Source organism: Cervus elaphus, chromosome 20, assembly GCF_910594005.1.
Source record: "Cervus elaphus chromosome 20, mCerEla1.1, whole genome shotgun sequence".
Lineage (NCBI taxonomy): Eukaryota > Metazoa > Chordata > Mammalia > Artiodactyla > Cervidae > Cervus > Cervus elaphus.
In genome coordinates, this window is record NC_057834.1 from 67,124,703 (window position 1) to 67,143,886 (window position 19,184).

The following is a 19,184-nucleotide window of genomic DNA, read 5'->3' on the forward strand; positions in this document are numbered from 1 at the left end:
TTGCGATATGGTATGAACGCATGCTGCTGCTGCTGCTGCTAAGTCACTTCAGTCGTGCCCAACTCTGTGAGACCCCATAGACAGCAGCCCACCAGGCTCTTCTGTCCCTGGGATTCTCCAGGCAAGAACACTGGAGTGGGTTGCCATTTCCTTCTCCAATGCATGCATGCATGCTAAGTTGCTTCAGCCGTGTCCGACTCTGTGCGTGCGACCCCATGGACAGCAGCCCACCAGGCCCCTCTGTCCATGGGATTCTCCAGGCAAGAATACTGGAATGGTTGTCATTCCCGACTCCAGGGGATCTTCCCAACCCAGGGATCAAACCCAGGTCTCCCACATCGTAGACAGATTCTTCACTGTCTGAGCCACCAGGGACACCTCATTTATTACATAAATGTAGTTATTCTTAGTTTTCTGGGGCTGACAAACACAATTTGGGGGCAATTCTTACCGTAATTGCAGGTCCAGCAAAAGCCAAGCTAAGCAACATGAGGAAAGGAATTGCCTCCTGGGTAGGTTCAATGTATGGCATGCTAAGACTCCGGTCATAGCAGCTGAATCCAGAGTGCACGGGTTTGAAGACATCCGTGAGTTCAAGGAAATACAGGCTAACCACCGATGATGCCAATATAGGCAACTGAGAATGAAGGACAGAGAAAATCAATTTATTTTTCTACACAGGTCATACATAGAATCAGTACATCCTGAAATTAGAAACACAAGTGTTTTCCACTTTCTCTCAACACTCCTCTCTGATCTCAGAATTAAAATCATTCATACTTGCTACTGCTTCTGCCTTCAAAATAAACTCCAATTCCTCCACCTCTGTCACCAATCTTCTCTGAATCCACGGCATGCCTCACCTTTGCTCTTGGATTACTTCTAAATGCTGCTCCACTTTCACACTTACCCTCCCCACTCCACCTATCCAATTTCTACCCAGCATCCCAAATATTCTGAAAATGTTTTATTTTAGCTCATACTGCTCCTGATATTCACTACGCCAGTGGGTCCCATTTTGCTTGAATAAAATTCAAATTTCACACCATTGAGTGCACGATCTGGCTCTTGCTTCAGTTTCTTACATCTTTTTATACCATATTTATACTATTCCCCAGTCCCCCACTGTAGAATCTGCCTACGATGCAGGAGGCCCGGGTTTGATTCCTGGGTCAGGAAGATCCCCTGGAGAAGGAAATGGCAACCCACTCCAGTATTCTTGCCTGGAGAATCCCATGGACAGAGGAGTCTGGCAGGCTACAGTCCATGGGGTTGTGAGAGTTGGTCATGACCTAGCGACTAAACCACCACTACCAGTCCCCCTTGGGCTTCACAGGTGGATCTGTGGAAAGAATTTGCCTGCCAAGCAGGAGATGCGGGTTCCATCCCTGGGTCAGGAAGATCCCCTGGAGAAGCAAATGGCAACTTATTCCAGTATTCTTGCCTGGAGAACCCCATGGACAGAGGAGACTGAAGGGCTACAGACTGTGGGGTAGCAAAGAGTCAGACACAACTTAGTGATTAAACAGCTGTAGTAGCAACCAGCCCCCTAACCACTATAAGCCAATGGGTCTCCCCTTTTAGTTGAAAAATAATTGACATATATCAACATATAACATTATATTAACTTCAGGTATGCAACATAAGATTTAATATTTTTATATATATTGCAAAATGATCACCACAATAAATTTAGTCAACATCCATCACTACACATACTTAACAATTTCTTTTTTATGATTAGTACTTTTAAAATCAACTCTCTTAGCAACTTTTAAACATACAATACAGTATTATTACCTATAGTTTCTATATGTACATTATATCCCCAGGACTTATTTGTCTTATAACTGAGCATCTGTGACTTTCCACCCCCTTTACCCATCTTGCCCACTGTCATTCCCCACCTCTGGCAACCACCAATCTGTTCTCTGTTTCTATGAATTTGATTTTTTATTGCTGTTGTTTTTTTGATTCTACATATAAATGAGATCATATGATATTTATCTTTCTCTGACTGACTTATTTCACTTGGCATAATGCCTTAAAAATCCATCCATGTTGTCTCAAATATCAGTATTTCCTTCTTTTTGAAGGCTGAATAATATTCCATAGTATATATGTACCACATTTTCTTTACTTCATCCATCAATCCATGTCTTGATTACTGCAAACTATGCTGCAATGAACACAGTGGGGCATATATCTTTTCCAGTTGGTGTTTTAGTTTTCTTTAGATAAATACCTGGAAGTGGAACCACTGGATCATATGGCACTCTTATTTTTAATTTTTTTTTAGAAAACTACTGTTTTCCATAGTGGATGCACAAATTTCCATACCCAAACAGTGCACAGTGGTTCCCTTTCCATCACATCCATGTCAATACTTGTTATTTCTTGTCTTTTTGAGGATAACCATTCTAATAGGTATGAGGTGGTATCTCATGTGGTTTTGATTTACATTTCCTTCATGATTAGTGATATTGAGCATCTTTTCCTATATCTATTGCCCATTGTATATTTTCTTTGGAAAATTGTCTATTCAGATCCTCTGCTCATTTTATAATCAAATTGCTTGGGTTTGCATGTTTTGTGGGAGGATTTTTTTGGATATTAAGTTGTTGTTGTTGTTTAGTTGCTAAATTGTCCCTGACTCTTTGCAACCCCATGGACCATAGCCCACCACGCTAGCCTCTGTCCGTGGGATGTCCCAGGCCAGAGCACTAAAGTGGGTTGCCATTTCCTTCTCCAGTGGATCTTCCCAACCCAAAGATCAAACACACATATCCTGTATTGCAGGTGCATCCTTCACCACTGAGTCACTGGAGAAGGCCCTATTAAGTAGTATGAATTCCTTATATGTACTTTGGACATTGGCCCTAATTATAATAGATTTTGTTGTTCAGTCGCTAAGTCATGTCTGACCCTTTGCAACCCCATGGACTGCAGCACACCAGGCCTCCCTGTCCCTCACTATTTCCTGGAGTTTGCCCAAATTCATGTCTGAGTTGGTAATGACATTATAATAGATAAGTGATTTATAAATACTTTTTTACATCTGATTGGGCTTCCCTCATAGCTCAGTTGGTTAAGAATCTGCAATGTGGGAGACCTGGGTTCGATCTCTGGGTTGGGAAGATTCCCTGGAGAAAGGAAAGGCTACCCACTCCAGTATTCTGACCTGGAGAATTCCATGGACTATACAGTCCATGGGGTCGCAAAGAGTCGGACACGACTAAGCAACTTTCACTTTCACTACATCTGATTGGCTGTCTTTTCATTTTTTGATGGTTTCCTTTGCTGTGTAGAAGCTTTTTAGTTTGATGTAGTCCTATGGTCTTCACTCTTATCCTGTAGCGGTCAAATTCATTTCTACCTAGGGTTTTTGCATGTGCTGTTTCTTCTTTCTTTTGTGCTCTCCCCCAGCTCTTTGTCTGAATGGCTTCTCCTTATCATTTAATGATGACTTCTGTATCATCACTAGGAAAGTAGCCATTGATCCATCTTTCCCTCTACCCTTATCATCTCGTTTCATTTCTTCATGATGTTTATCATTAACTGAAATTGTCTTGTTGATTCAACACTTCACTTATTTATTTTTCTTCTCCCCTCATCTCCCACTGAAATACATGCTCCATGAAGGGAGAGTCTGCCAGTGTTATTTGTTGCTGAGTGCCTAAGGTATAGCATTATTCCTGGCACATGGTAGGCATGCAATATATCATTTCATAATTTAATAAAACAATAAATGCCTGTTGATAAATGACTAATTGAATCAACAAGCAAATATTAATTCATTACAATAACTAGACTAGAGTTACAAGATTTAGCAAATGAAAATACATCACTCAGTGAGATTAGAATTTCAGATAAGCAATAAATCACTTTTAGAGTGGTCCCCATGTAATATTTTGGAGATACTTACATTAAAAATTGTTTATCTGAAATTCTAATTTCACTGGATGTCTTCCAGTTTGTCTGCTAAACCTAAACTAGGCACAATTTACTTTCTAGACTTTGTGTCATAGATTGAATTATTCATTCATTCAACCTACAATGTGCCAGGTGCTATGTGTGTCCTTACTATGATATGACAGACAAGACATGGGCTTGGTGATTAAAGATCATAAGCTTACTGAGACACCTGTTCTCAGCTAGAGAAAAAATACCGCAAATATAAGGTCCAATGCCAGGTCTTTCAGAATCTGAAGACACAGATTTCTACAACATTGAAAAAAGTATCTATCTTAAGGCTTACTTACTAGTGGAGGATAAAATATTTAACAAAGCAGATCAAGTTTTGTTAAAAAATATTATTGACCATCCATGATTTCTGGTCATCTGGTTTAAAAATAAATAAATTTTACAAGACAGTATTATGTCTTCTATTCCCAATACAGTTTTTGTAATGAGGTGATTGGAAAAAGTAATGATGTATGGAACTAATCTGGCATTGTCTTTCTGTTTTTCAGATGGATGTTTTTCAATATAGAGAACAAAAGCCTGTAAAAACACTTACATTTTTCTTATTAAAATCCATGACCATTTGACCACTCTAAATATCTGGTCATTCCTCCTCACCATTTCCCTCTCTTGTAAGAAGCAGTATCTTCCAGACTCGACCAATAAATCAACACTTTATGGTTTATGTGCACAATTAAGATTTTTCCATTTAAATCAAGTTAAATATACTCTATCTTTAATTCAACAAATACTTTAAATAGCACTCAATATGACAGATAATTTTCTGCCTTTGAAATTTTAATTAATCTTATTAATTAATTTTAATTCATCTAATTAAAAACTTTCTATTATGACATAAGTGCTAACTATTTTGGGAGATACTTATGCTAAACAATTATTTATACTTTTCGGATAGATAAGCTCAGTTTCCTCTAGCAAGTAGAAGTGGTTGGATTTTGAATCCATGAATTGTAGCCATAAGGTCTTATTTCTAAAACATAGCTCTGTGCTTCATTTCCAAAAATGGGAGTAGAGTTTTAGGATCAGTTCAGTTCAGTTCAGTCACTCAGTCCTGTCCAACTCTTGCAACCCCATGCATGCCAGGCCTCTCTGTCCATCACCAACTCCCGGAGTTAACTCAATTTACTAAAATTCATGTCCATTGAATCGATGATGCCATCCAACCATCTCATCCTCTGTCGTCCCCTTCTCTTGCCCTCAATCTTTCCCAGCATCAGGGACTTTTCAAATGAGTCAGCTCTTCGCCGAAGTATTGGAGCTCCAGCTTCAACATCAGTCCTTCCAAAAAACACCCAGGACTGATCTCCTTTAGGATGGACTGGTTGGATCTCCTTGCAGTCCAAGGGACTCTCAAGAGTCTTCTCCAACATCACAGTTCAAAAGCATCAACTCTTCGGTGCTCAGCTTTCTTCACAGTCCAACTCTCACATCCATACATGACTACTGGAAAAACCATAGCCTTGACTAGATGGACCTTTGTTGGGAAAGTAATGTCTCTGCTTTTTAATATTCTGTCTAGGTTGGTCATTGCTTTTCTTTGAAGGAGTAAGTGTCTTTTAATTTCATGGCTGCAGTCACCATCTGCAGTGATTTTGGAGCCCCTCAAAATAAGGTCTGTCACTGTTTCCACTGTTTCCCCATCTATTTGCCATGAAGTGATGGGACCGGATATCATGATCTTAGTTTTCTCAATGTTGAGTTTTAAGGCAACTTTTTCACTCTCTTCTTTCACTTTCATCAAGAGGCTCTTTAGTTCTTCTTTGCTTTCTACCATAAGAGTGGTGTCACTGCATATCTGAGGTTATTGATATTTCTCCCGGCAAACTTGATTCCAGCTTGTGTTTCATCCAGCCCAGCATTTCTCATGATGTACTCTGCATATAAGTTAAATAAGCAGGGTGACAATATACAGCCTTGACATAATCCTTTTCCTATTTGGAACCAGTCTGTTGTTCCATGTCCAGTTCTAACTGTTGCTTCCTGACCTGCATACAGATTTCTCAAGAGGCAGGTCAGGTGGTCTGGTATTTTGAATTACAATTAGCATCAATGAATAGGGGTACTGTTTAATCTGCAGTTCTGTTTAAATAAGAGTTTATATTTGCAAATCTGTAGTTAACAGTAAGTTTCACTTAGCATAAACATTATCTTAAAAACGTGGTTTCAATAAATTTAGAAAAAATTTTCCTCCATTAATTTGAATGTCAAATATTTAACCAGATTGGTGATCCACATCCTTCCCTTGATGCCATTAGTTCATATTTTAGGCCTTCTACATATATGTTTTAAACAGGAGTCATGTTTGAGACGGTCTTTGCTGTTATACATATTAATAATAATACACTCCTCAAATGTAACTTTTCCCACTTGCCTTACTTGGTAATTCTTTTTGAGAGTAATTTCCTCTTTCTTAATTTCCCAGTATTTTGTCTTTGGAAATTTCTACACACTGTTCTTTATTACAGTGATCTGGTATAGATTAGTTACAGCCTTTTTTCTGCTTCCCCAATGAAAATATCCTTAAGATGGGGCCTAAGCTTATTCACTTTAATATTTAAACTAATAATATAACATAATAGTGTTTTTCAAATATATATGCATATATATTATAAATAAATGTGTGAAATAATTTCCTTCATTATTAATATTATGCATTTTAGCCTTTTAAGACATTAGCCTCCTTGAAACGGCCAATTTTTCCAGTTTTTCTAATCCATATATCTTTCTATCCATATGTTAATATCTTTTATATAGTTCTATTGAAGCATGTTTCAAGACTTTCATCTGTCTTCAAAATAAGAATCATATTTTTATTCCCTTTTGCTATTTGTTTCTTTGACTTTTTAAAAAAGGTATCTTTTATTCTTTGCCTTTTACATCAATTTTGGTTTTTAAGAAAGAGCTTTGAACAAAATGCTTATTAAATATTTGGGGTAAAAGTAATTTTAGACATCATTTTCCTATACTGTATTTTACTACTGGACAGTGTAATGGATTAAATGGTAATGTTTGTTTCTAACATACTTATCTTCAAAGATTATTTTTATCTTTTGAAGTATACAACAATAATTTTCTTTTGAATGTAAGAAATTTAACAGAGAGTATGTGCTAACTTTGGCATAGATATAGAATTGATATGTATACATAAAATGATATAAATACATAAAATCACACAGACAGCTTTTGATTGCATTTAAAAAGAGATTTTAAAAGTCCTACATAGTCAAGTATTAGGAATTTTATTCTCTAGTTATGTCGTAGCAAAGAAAAAAGTGTGAACACACTATTTTTATGCAGCAATACAGAGAAGGGAAATTATCTGAAGACTGGGAAAATAGTTTTCAAAAAGAAAAGATTGATTTTTATAATTATCCTCTAATACGAGACTTGCAAGTAAAAATAATAGGGCAATTTTTAGAGAGAAAATTATAATAGTTTAGAGAACAGAGCAAACAAAAGAAATGTGTTTCAAAAGATGGCATTTACTAGATAATATTGATTTTTCTGATGCCAGCTTGAACAAGACAAATACAAGGTGTACTTCAATGTTAGTGAAACATTTTATGGAATCTATCATGACATTTTATCTAGGTCAGATACCTTACTTGTTTTTAGCATCTTGATAATAACAAACTTTTCTCATTCAGGGAGTTCACTTGCTCTCAGCCTACAGACCTATCAATTCCATTCTTTTCCTTTTACACAGACATGGTAAATTTGGAGTCCACTGAGATATTCATAAACTGGTGGGATCATGGTAACAGAGGGTCAGTTACATACATTATATCCATGGCTCACTTATTTATTCATTCAACAAATATCTATTGAAGCCTACTGGTTTGAGGCATTGTTCTACATCCTGGGAATACAGCTGTGATAAAAGACAAAGTCCTTATTCTGATGAAGATTTCATTCTTTCTGAAGAATGCAGATAAAAATTAAAAATTACAATATTAGCAAGAACACATATTATAAAGAAGACAAGACAGGGGGCTGTGGTAATTGACTGTATTGCTATTTTAGATCAAGGAAGACCTACCTAGGTAAGTATTTTTAAAACAAAGAATCGAGTGGGCAAGAATGAACTAACCATATAAAAACCAGGTAAAAGGCATAGTCAAAAGGAAAGCTAAAGTCAGAGAGGTGGATTTGGGACCAGACTTCGCAGAGCATTGAAGTCCATGGCAGGTGTTCATATTTTATTCATTCAAAGTACATTTGGAAATAACTTTGGAGTGTTTAAGCAGAGATATAGTAAGGCTCAGAATATATTTTAGGAAGATCACTCTGGCAGTTGAGTTGAGAATGACTGCGATGGGTCAAAGGTAAAAGCAGGGTGAAAATTAGAAGGCTCTTCAAAATCCAACAAATACTTATTGAGTGCCTAGTATGTGCTAGGGCTTTCTAGGCAGCAGTAGTGGTAAAGAATCCACCTGCAAATGCAGGAGACAACGGGGTCTATCCCTGGGTCGGGGAGATCCCTTGGAGGAGGAAATGGCAACCTGCTCCAGTATTCTTGCCTGGGAAATCCCAGGGACAGAGAAGCCTGGCAAGCTACAGTCCATAGCGTCGCACAGAGTTGGACGCCTCTGAAGCGACTTGGCACAACACATGGCACACAGCACTGAGACAAAGATGTCGGCAGATTCTGGATATAACTTTAGAGGCAAAAATGACAGGGCTTGTTGATGAGCTGGTTATTGAAAAGAAAACAATAAAGGTTGATTTTAAGGATTTGAGGCTTGAGTGATTGGGCTGGGGGGTGTCATTTACTAGGATAGGGAAGGCTGAGAGAAGCTTAACTAGGAGGAACATAAGGGGTTTTTTTTTTTTTTTTTGGAAATATTAAAACTGAGATGCCTCTCAGTTATCAAAATACCAAGAAGAGAGTAAGATGCCAATCTGGGTCTAAAGAGCGTCCAAGGTTGCAGGGAGAAAGCTGCATGTCATTGATACAGGATGATTTGAACACCATCACCTTCAGTTTTGAAAAACACCACTTGCACAGGAACTTCAAACTTAAATTAACTTGGTTTTGATACAAATAATGTCACAAGAATCAAAGAATATAATTGAGTATATTCATACCACTTATATGCAAGAGATAATTTAAGAGAAAAAGAACATTTTTATTTAATAACAAATTTTAAATGTCAGACTCTGCATCAATTCTAAGTATCCCCCAATCATACAAAATATGAAACTTAAAACATACATTCTATTCAAATGGAATTCAAACTGGAAGAAATATTAGCATATGAAAGTAATTTTATTAAAACTGGTGGCCAATAAGAACTTGGTCATAGGTCAATACACAGTGATAGAGTTTTCCATTTCCTATAGTGTGATCTTTAATGATATTCCTTAGCATTTTTGCCTTATAGTTAGTAGAGATAAATATTTCCTTTAAATACTGAAAATAATAATAACTAGTAATATAGTATAGGGCTTTATGGTTTGTCTTCAACAAAATTGTAGCATATTTAGGTTAACTATAGTGAACCTCAAGAATATAGATCATGAAAAGCATACTAACACTTGTAACATCATTAAGAGTAGGTCAGAATGTGTCTAAAACATATTCAAGGTCTAGATATCTAAACGAGTTTTCACAAATAGAATGGATGTGGCTTATATCAATGACATGCATCGATACAAATTAAAACAGGACAGTGTGACTGAGGGAAATCAATGCTGACCACAGGACCAGAAAAATTGTTTCTTCCCTCAATTCTTCCACTAGCTTTTGGACTTCCCTGGTGGCTCAGTGGTAAAGAATCTACCTGCAAAGCAGGAGATGAAGTTTTGGTCCCTGGGTTGGGAAGATCCCCATACTGGAAATGGCACCCACTCCAGTATTCCTGTTGGGACAATCACATGAACAGAGGAGTCTGGTGGGCTACAGTCCATGCGGTCAAAGAGTCAGACACAACTGAGGAACTGAGGGCATACACAGCTTCTGGGATTTGGAGCAGGTCACTTAACCTTTCTAGGTTTTATCTGTCATCAGTGAAATGGGGGGCTTCTAATATTGTCATCTACATCTAAAATTCTCTATGTGCTGTCATGATGTAAAAATCATCCCTCACACTTCTTTTATACTCTTACTACCACATATAATGTATTAGATTTTTTTTACCTCTATTCTCTATAATTTGTTTCATCCTCCATAATACTTCAAGTCTAATTTTTCCAGAATTCACCTCTAATCATGCCTTTCATGATTCTCTGCTAATTACAAAATAAAACACAAATTTCCCAGAATAACCTTTTGTATTATACATGATCTTTCATATTACAACTTCCATCTGCCTTTCTTGTTTAATTGTGCTCTGTACCTACTCTTCACTTGCTCAACCACAAACACTTCTGACCCCCTTACACTTATGTCCCAGACAGACATGTTCAAGTCTCTGATTTACATTTTCACATTTGCTTCCCATAAAAACTATCCTCATAGAAGTTGAGATCACATAATTTTTTCTCCCTGAAACCTCTCCCATGGTCTCCATTCAGAACTGAAGATTCTGCCTCATGTATTCATATATATCTTTATTGTAGGACCTGCTAGTCTGCCTTGGATTGTAGTTATTTGTATATTATCAGCCTTTGTCTTAAGATCTGGTACTACAAAGTGAGACCTTTGTAATTCACACAGTGCTTTGAAAATTTGGGGTGTCTGATAAAATGCTTGCTGAATTTAATTGAAAGAAATCAGGATATTACTATTAAATAAGCAGAAAACATGGACAGTTTCTTAGTAGTACATAGAATGTGTTGAGGACCTGGGTGAAAGATACTAAGCTAGTTCTATAATAGACTGCTGCATTTAGTCCTACAACCCTATATACCATCTATTGGTATCCCCAATTTACAGATGAGAAAACTGAGAGAGGTCACATAAATTGGCCAATGGTCACAAAGCCGGTAAAGGGGATCACCCAGATTCCTACCTAAGTGCCTAAGTATAGGAAAAATGCTCTAAACTGCTTTGTTCCTGGGTCTCAAACTGCTTTCCCTCTCGACATTGCTACAATGGCTGAAATTCCCAAATGGGAAGAGGGTATTGCAGAAGGAATGTGCAGTATGAAAAAGCTCCCCCTCGCTCTTAACTCTTAAATACTCCTAACAGTTTCTCCGCTGACTTGTTATCACTCAAACATGAAAACTGCTTCTTTTGAGCAAATCTAGTATCTATCTTTACTAGAACTCTCTTCATTTTGTTTCAGAAAGAATATATTGAGCACTTATTCCTACAAAAAAATATATATATATATTGACTTTTTATTTAAACATTTCCCCATAAGTTTTCTGGGAATTTAAGATAAACTTTAAGGTGGAGACCCTGCTCAAGGTAGGGTGAACAGCATGCCTGGATTCTAAGTACAGGCCGATTGTAGGAACCCAATCTGTTAAATTCCTGGAAGCGTGAGTCCCATTACACCCTGCTGCCACTTCGGTACATGTCACCACGGCCATCTGGCACTAGTCTGGTGCTTTTCAGGAAAGAATAGCCCCAGGCTCCAGTGGAAATGCCAGATTAGAGGACAGAAGTTCAAGATGGCCATGTGTACAAGAGGGTTTAATGACACCCAGAGCAAAGGGGTGCCAGGCACTTTTGAATCATGCTCTTAATTATATGGTATTCCAAGGTCTTGATTATTTTTTCCTGTGCAGTTTTCGCCAATGTTATTTTTTATTTTTTGTAATATCTCAAGAAATTTAGTTATATCTTGGACATGGTCTGCTTTCATCTTCACTTCTATTTTCCATAGCAAATGACTTCAAATACAAAATATCAGGAATTGGCACATTTCAAGCTCCCCAGATGCTTTCCTCTCATGTTTCCTTTGGATCACTCTCTAACTGCACAGAGATGGCCCAATGAATGCCTCTGACACGGCAATTGTCATTTGGGATGGCAATTATTCCTTTACTTTTCTCTCTTACTCAGTGACGAGATCCTGAGAGTAGGGAAATGATCCCATTCACTTCTCTATCCAAAGGGCCTAGTATTAGGGAAGGACCTGCCATACTGGGTAAACTTGATGTACCAAATTAATGCATATATGGATGACTTGAACAGAAATGTCAATGTTTACATGGTTCTTATAAGTGTAGTTAACTTGACTAAAGAAAAATCCCCAAGTTAAAAGACCCTTGTTTACTTCTACTGTAGAAAATGCTCCTACTGTGAATTTCTAGAATTCTAATAATTTTTTTCAACACTACAGAACACAAGAAGCTCAGACTGAGTGCTTCAAATAGCAATGGTAATTAATAGGAAAGAGAGAACAAACCTAATATATATGTTAGGTTTAAGGAGGAAAATATATTGTATGTCTTTATGAAAAGTGAAAGTCTGTCACTAAGTTGTATCTGACTGTTTGCAATCCAATGGACTGTAGCCCGCCAGGCTCCTCTGGCCATGGGATTCTCCAGGCAAGAGTACTGGAGTGGGTTGCCATTTCCTTCTCCAGGGGATCTTCCCAACAGTGATTGAACCTGGGTCTCCTGCTTGGCGGGTGGGTTCTTTACCACTCAGCCACCAGGGAAGACCCCTTATATCTTCATGACCAAATATAAATTACATCTTTACAGATCTAAAAAGACTAGTTAAAATCACTGTGATCTAACAGTAAAGTTTAAATAATGGTATGTGGTTGTTTTATTGGGGTTCCCTGATAGCTCAGTTGGTAAAGAATCTGCCTGCAATGCAGGAGACCCCGGTTCGGTTCCTGGGTCAGGAAGATCCACTGGAGAAGGGATAGGCTACCCACTCCAGTATTCTTGGGCTTCCCTTGTTGCTCAGCTGGTAAAGAATCAGCCTGAAAATGAGGATTCCTTTATTATGTAGGTTGTTTTATCACTTGAATATTGATCTAGCATTAAGCTTGGAGTACTAAGCTTTGTAGTCACCAGCTTTAACCTCAGGTTCTGATTTGCTCCTCTTACATAATTACACAAGTATATGTACTATCTTGAAAAGCATTTTGTTCTTTAAAGCTAATTTGAGACTAAGACCTGAGGCTGGGGACCTGTCTTTCAATTCTTAAAAGTAATTGCTTTGAAATATTTTCTTACAGCTGTAATTTCTTTGCCCATAGAACATATACCTGTCTTTTAAAAACATCAGTACAAATCACAACTTAGTGCTATTAATATTTGTCAGGTATCATGTAAAGTTCATACTTTTACATTTCTGAATTCATCTGATCTTCACAACAGCTGTCTGATAAAGGTACTATTACTTCCCCATCTAACAGATGAGGTAACTGAAACACAGAAGTATCACATGGTTTATACAACATTATACAGTTTGTTAACTAGATTATAAAATCAAGAAATCTAGTATCTAAGTTCATGTTTGTATGCCTACTACCTCTTGCTAAAAATTTTTACCACTGACCTTACTCTCCAGCAGAAATTGAGAAATAGCAGAAAATAAATTAATATAATGCACATTTTTTCTTTTTCTTTATATACTATGAATGTCATCCTACAATTTCTGCTGAGAGTGGTACTGTCTCCTAAAAAAAGTAAGATCTTAATAAACTCAGAATAAATAGTAATTTTTTATTAAATAGTATTTTTTGATGCCCTGGTGGCTCAAACAGTAAAGAGTCTATCTGCAATGTGGAAGACCTGGGTTCAATCCCTGGGTCAGGAAGATCCCCTGGAGAAAGAAATGGCAACCCACTCCAGTTCTTGCCTGGGAAACCCCATGGACGGAGGAGCCTGGCAGGTTATAATCCACAGGGTCACAAAGAGTCAGACACAACTGACCAACTTCACCTTCACTTTTAAATAGCATTTTAATTATTGGTGTAATTATTTTATTCATATAGAAAAAACATATATATTTGGACCTGAATAGTTTAATAAAAGAACAGATAGTATTTTGGGATCCAACACATATGTCGTAATATCAAATGAAATAGGAGGTAATGAAAAAGTGGGAAAAATATTAAATGATGTCAGAGTAATAAAATTAACTAAAAGTTCTGTATTTGAGACATGGAACAAGAGAAACAAATTTCTGATTTTGATATTTAATGTGACAACCTTAACTTATATACACATAAATTATTGACTTTGAGACATCAATATTTGTAAACTACTTCTTTTGAGTTGTTTACTAAGTTAAGTATCAAATTCGTCCTTAAAACATTTTATTTTATGTCATTCTAACTTCAAAGTTTATTCAAAATGTAGTCTCCACCACTTTCTTTAACCATTTTTAAAATTGAAGTATAGTTAGTTTATAATATTGTGTTAATTTCAGGTGTACCGCAAAGTGACTCAATTATATATGTGTGTGTGCTTTTTCAGATTACTTTCCACTGTAGGTTATTACAAGATACTGAATACAGATCCTTGTGGTATACATGGGTCTTTGTTGTTGATTTTATATGTAGTAGTGTGCATCTAATAATCCCAAACTCCTAGTTTATCTCCCTTCACTCAGCTATCCCCTTTGGTAACCATAAGTTTGTTGTCTAAGTATATGAGCCTATTTCTGTTTTATAAATTAATTCATTTGTACATTTTTTTTAGACTCCACAAATGAGTGATGTCATATGGTATTCATCTTTCTTTTGTTACTTACTTCACTTAAAATGATAATGTCTAGGTACATCCATGCTGTTGCAAATAAACCATTTTATTTAAGGACTATAAAAGTTTATGTTTTATATTATGTAATAACTAATTAGTTTATCTAGCAAATGGTTATTGAGTGTATACCACATGCCTGATATATTTCATTCAATCCATAAATTATCCAGAGAAGGGATCTAATCTACTCTGGGAGATGATAATTCAGCAATATATCATTAGCCACTGTCTTTTCAAACTTGTCTCCTATATAATTGTTGTTGTTGCTCAGTTGCTAATTTATGTCTGACTCTTAGAAGATATTTAAATGTGCATTATAGGCCCACCTTCAAGATTAAAATCTTTCCAAGGCTGCTTAAGACCTAATTTACTTGAATATGTCTATAAAAGGGATTGATGAATAAGAGATATTGAAGGGGGATGGTTAATGTGGGACATTAATAACTTTAATTTTCCAACATCCTAAGGGTATGATTAAATTAAGTATGATTGTTATGTGTTTCATTGTGAGATACACCAAAAAGTCAAATTATGAACAAAATATATAAAAGAAATAAAATGAAATATGGGATACAAGTATATCACACAAACACATTTTATTACTAACAAATCTAATAATTTATTCTACCATAACAACAATAAAAAAAAATGTCTTTGCTGGCATGTGCACTTTATATCAAATAATTTTCTATGAAAATTAAAACTACAAGTTCTTTGCTTAAATATGCCTCTCTTTGAAGTTGCAAATCTCAAATAATCCATAGGTATGCTCCAGATCATAAATGAGCATAAATATAATTAAGAATGAGGACTTATAGATCTTAGAGATTGATTCAATCTTAACCTTCATCACAACTTATTTTTCATATACAAATGTCTCCACTGGCTGAGAAAAGAAAGTTAAGAAAAACAATTATGTTCATAACTATTAGTCTTATTTTACTCCATCCATTCAATAAAACTTTATTGAAATTCTACTATAGATTAGAAGGTGTGCCAGTAATGATTCCATATTATTTCCATTAATTTAACCAAAAGGCATATAGTAAACAATCAATAAGTATTTATTAAATGAATAAATGAATTTTCATAAAAGTACAAACAGAATACACTCTGCTATTTTACTTTGGCACCCATTTTGGAGTGTATTTAATATAAGATTGGTCTCTTTTAGACCATCCACAAAGGCCCAGTTTCTGAAGCATGAGTAGAACTTAATTAAATGATGATTTTACCGCCAAAGCAGTCCTACAGCACAGGCTTTGGTAAGGACATTAAATTGCAGACAATACATCCATACATATTTCCATGGTTATTACTCACAAACAACCGTCCACTAAATGTACTGATAACTTGTTCACCTTTTCCTGAATATACACTGATTTTTATTACCTTTATTTCTTCTTCTCTTTAATTTGTACCTAAATGGCCTAATGTCAGTTTTAGCAGAATGTACAGAAGTGATCTTGATTTCAAAACCAGGCCCAAGGTGTCCCTGGGAGGTGTGAGCAGGAAGGGTTCCTTGTTGGCATTCAGTTTTTTTGTGGCATAAGATGGCAGAGTAGGGGGAATTGCGCTCATCTTCTGCGAGAACTCCAAAACAACTTGCTGCTGAGCAACGGTCAAATGGAGAATGTTAGATCCCACCAAAAAAAAAAAAAAAATACCCATACCCCACATCCAAGGGCAAAGGTATAGCCCCAGCAAGATGATAGGAGGGGCAAAATCACATTGAGAATCAAACCCCTCACCTGCCAGAGGTGCCCAGAGGACTCAAACAACCCTTGTGAGCACAAGGACCCAGAGACCCCATAGAGACTAAGCCAGAACTGTTGTTTGAGTGTCTCCTGAGAAGCTATGGGTCAGCAGTGGCCTGCCATGGGGGCAGGGGCTCTGGGTGCAGCAGACCTGGGTATGGCATAAACCCTCTTGGAGGAGGTCATTATTAAACCCACCATAGCACTGCCAGAACTTATATAGGACTGGGAAACAGACTCTTGGAGGGCACAAACAACCTTGGGTGTAGCAGGACCCAGGAGAAAAAAGCAGTGATCCTGCAAGAGATTGACCCAGACTTGCCCGTGATTGTCCACCAGTCTCCGGTGGAGGCGTGGGTCAATGGTGGCCTGCTGCAGGGTCAGGGGCACTGAGTGTGCATGCCTGCATGGGACATTTTCAAGGAGGTCGCCATTACCTTCATTACCTCCACCATAGTTTGGCCTCAGGTCAAACAACAGGGAGGGACACAGCCCTGCCCATCAACAGAAAATTGGATTAAAGACTTACTGAGCATGGCCCAAGATTAGAACAAGACCCAGTTCCCCCTCAGTCAGTCTCTCTCATCAGGAAGCTTCCATAAGCCTCTTATCCCTATCCATCAGAGGGCAGACAGGCTGAAAACCACAATCACAGAAAACTAACCCAAGTGATCACATGGACCACAGCCTTGTCAAACTCAATGAAACTATGAGCTATGAAGTGTAGGGTCACCCAAGATGGACAGGTCTTGGTGGAGAGTTCTGACAAAACGTGGTCCACTGGAGAAGGGAATGGCAAACCACTTCAGTATTCTTGCCTTGAGAACCCCATGAACATCATGAAAAGGCAAAAAGATAGGACACAGAAAGATGAATTCCCCAGGTCAGTGGGTGTCCAGTATGCTACAGGAGATAAGTAGAGAAATAACTACAGAATGAGGAGATGGAGCCAAAGCAAAAACAAAACCCAGTTATGGATGTAACTGGTGATGGAAATGAAGACCAATGGTATAAACAGCAATACTGCATAGGAACTTGGAATGCTAGATCCATGAATCAAGGCAAATTGGAAGTGGTCAAACAAGAGATGGCAAGAGTGAACATCGACATTTTAGGAATCAGTGAACCAGAATGGACTGGAATGGGTGAATTTAACTCAGATGACCATTATATCTACTACTGTGGGCAAGAATCCCTTAGAAAAAATGGAGTAGCCATCATAGTAAACAAAAGACTCTGAAATGCAGTACTTGGATGCAATCTCAAAAATGACAGAATGATCTCTGTTTGTTTCCAAGGTAAACCATTCAATATCTCAGTAAGCCAAGTCTATGCCCCGACCAGTAATGGTGAAGAAGCTGAAGTTGAACGGTTCTATGAAGACTTACAAGACCATCTAGAACTAACACCCAAAAAAGATGTCCTTTTCATTACAGGGGACTGGAATGCAAAAGTAGGAAGTCAAGAGATACCTGGAGTAACAGGCAAATTTTCCCTTGGAGTACAAAATGAAGCAGGACAAAGGCTAACAGAGTTTTGCCAAGAGAACGCACTTGTCATAGTAAACACCCTCTTCCAGCAACACAAGACAGATTCTACACATGGACATCACCAGATGGTAAATACCAAAATCAAATTGATTATATTCTTTGTAGCCAAAGATGGAGAAACTCTACACAGTCAGCAAAAATAAGACCGGTAGCTGACTGCAGCTCAGATCATGAATTCCTTATTGCCAAATTCAGACTTAAATTGAAGAAAGTAGGGAAAACCACTAGACCATACAGGTATGACCTAAATCATATCCCTTACAGTTATACAGTGGAAGTGACAAATAGATTCAAGGGATTAGATCTGATAGACAGAGTGCCTGAAGAACTATGGATGGAGGTCCACGACATTGTACAGGAGGCAGTGATCAAGACCATCCCCAAGAAAAAGAAATGCAAAAAGGCAAAGTGGTTGTCTGAGGAGGCCTTACAAATAGCTGTGAAAAGAAGAGAAGTGAAAGGCAAAGGAGAAAAGGAAAGATATACCTATCTGAATGCAGAGTTCCAAATACTAGCAAGGAGAGATAAGAAAGCCCTTTTCAGTGACCAATGCAAAGAAACAGGAAAACAATAGAATGGAAAAGACTAGAGATCTCTTCAAGAAAGTAACAGATACCAAGGGAATATTTCATGCAAAGATGCACACAATAAAGGACAGAAATGGTATGGACCTAACAGAAGCAGAAGATATTAAGATGAGGTGGCAAGAATATACAGACGAACTATACAAAGAAGATCTTCATGACCCAGATAATCACAATGGTGTGATCACTCACTTAGAGCCAGCCATCCTGAAATGCGAAGTCAAGTGGGCTTTAGGAAGCATCACTATGAACAAAGCTAGTGGAGGTGAGGAAATTCCAGTTGAGCTATTTCAAATCCTAAAACATGGCGCTGTGAAAGTGCTGCATTCAATATGCCAGCAAACTTGGAAAACTCAGCAGTGGCCACAGGACTGGAAAAGGTCAGTTTTCATTCCAATCCCAAAGAAAGGCAATGCCAAAGAATGCTCAAACTATCACACAATTGCACTCATCTCACACGCTAGTAAAGTAATGCTCAAAATTCTCCAAGGCAGGCTTCAAGAGTACGTGAACCGAGAACTTCCAGATGTTCAAGCTGGATTTAGAAGAGGCAGAGGAACCAGAGATCAAATTGCCAACATCCATTGGATCATTGAAAAAGCAAGAGAGTTCCAGAAAAACATCTGCTTTATTGACTACATCAAAGCCTTTGACTGTGGATCACAACAAACTGTGGAAAACTTAAAGAGGTA

The 19,184-nt window shown here is 37.4% G+C and overlaps 1 protein-coding gene across 2 annotated transcripts in view; it reads right to left on the reverse strand.

Annotated features, from left to right (window-relative positions):
- Positions 1 to 19,184, reverse strand: part of PLPPR4 (phospholipid phosphatase related 4) — a 50,369-nt gene that overhangs the window by 21,132 nt on the left and 10,053 nt on the right. For both annotated transcript variants that reach the window (XM_043878240.1, XM_043878241.1), the window contains exon 2: positions 452 to 637. In XM_043878240.1, the coding sequence (XP_043734175.1) occupies positions 452 to 637 (186 nt within the window). The remainder of the gene's footprint in view (positions 1 to 451; positions 638 to 19,184) is intronic.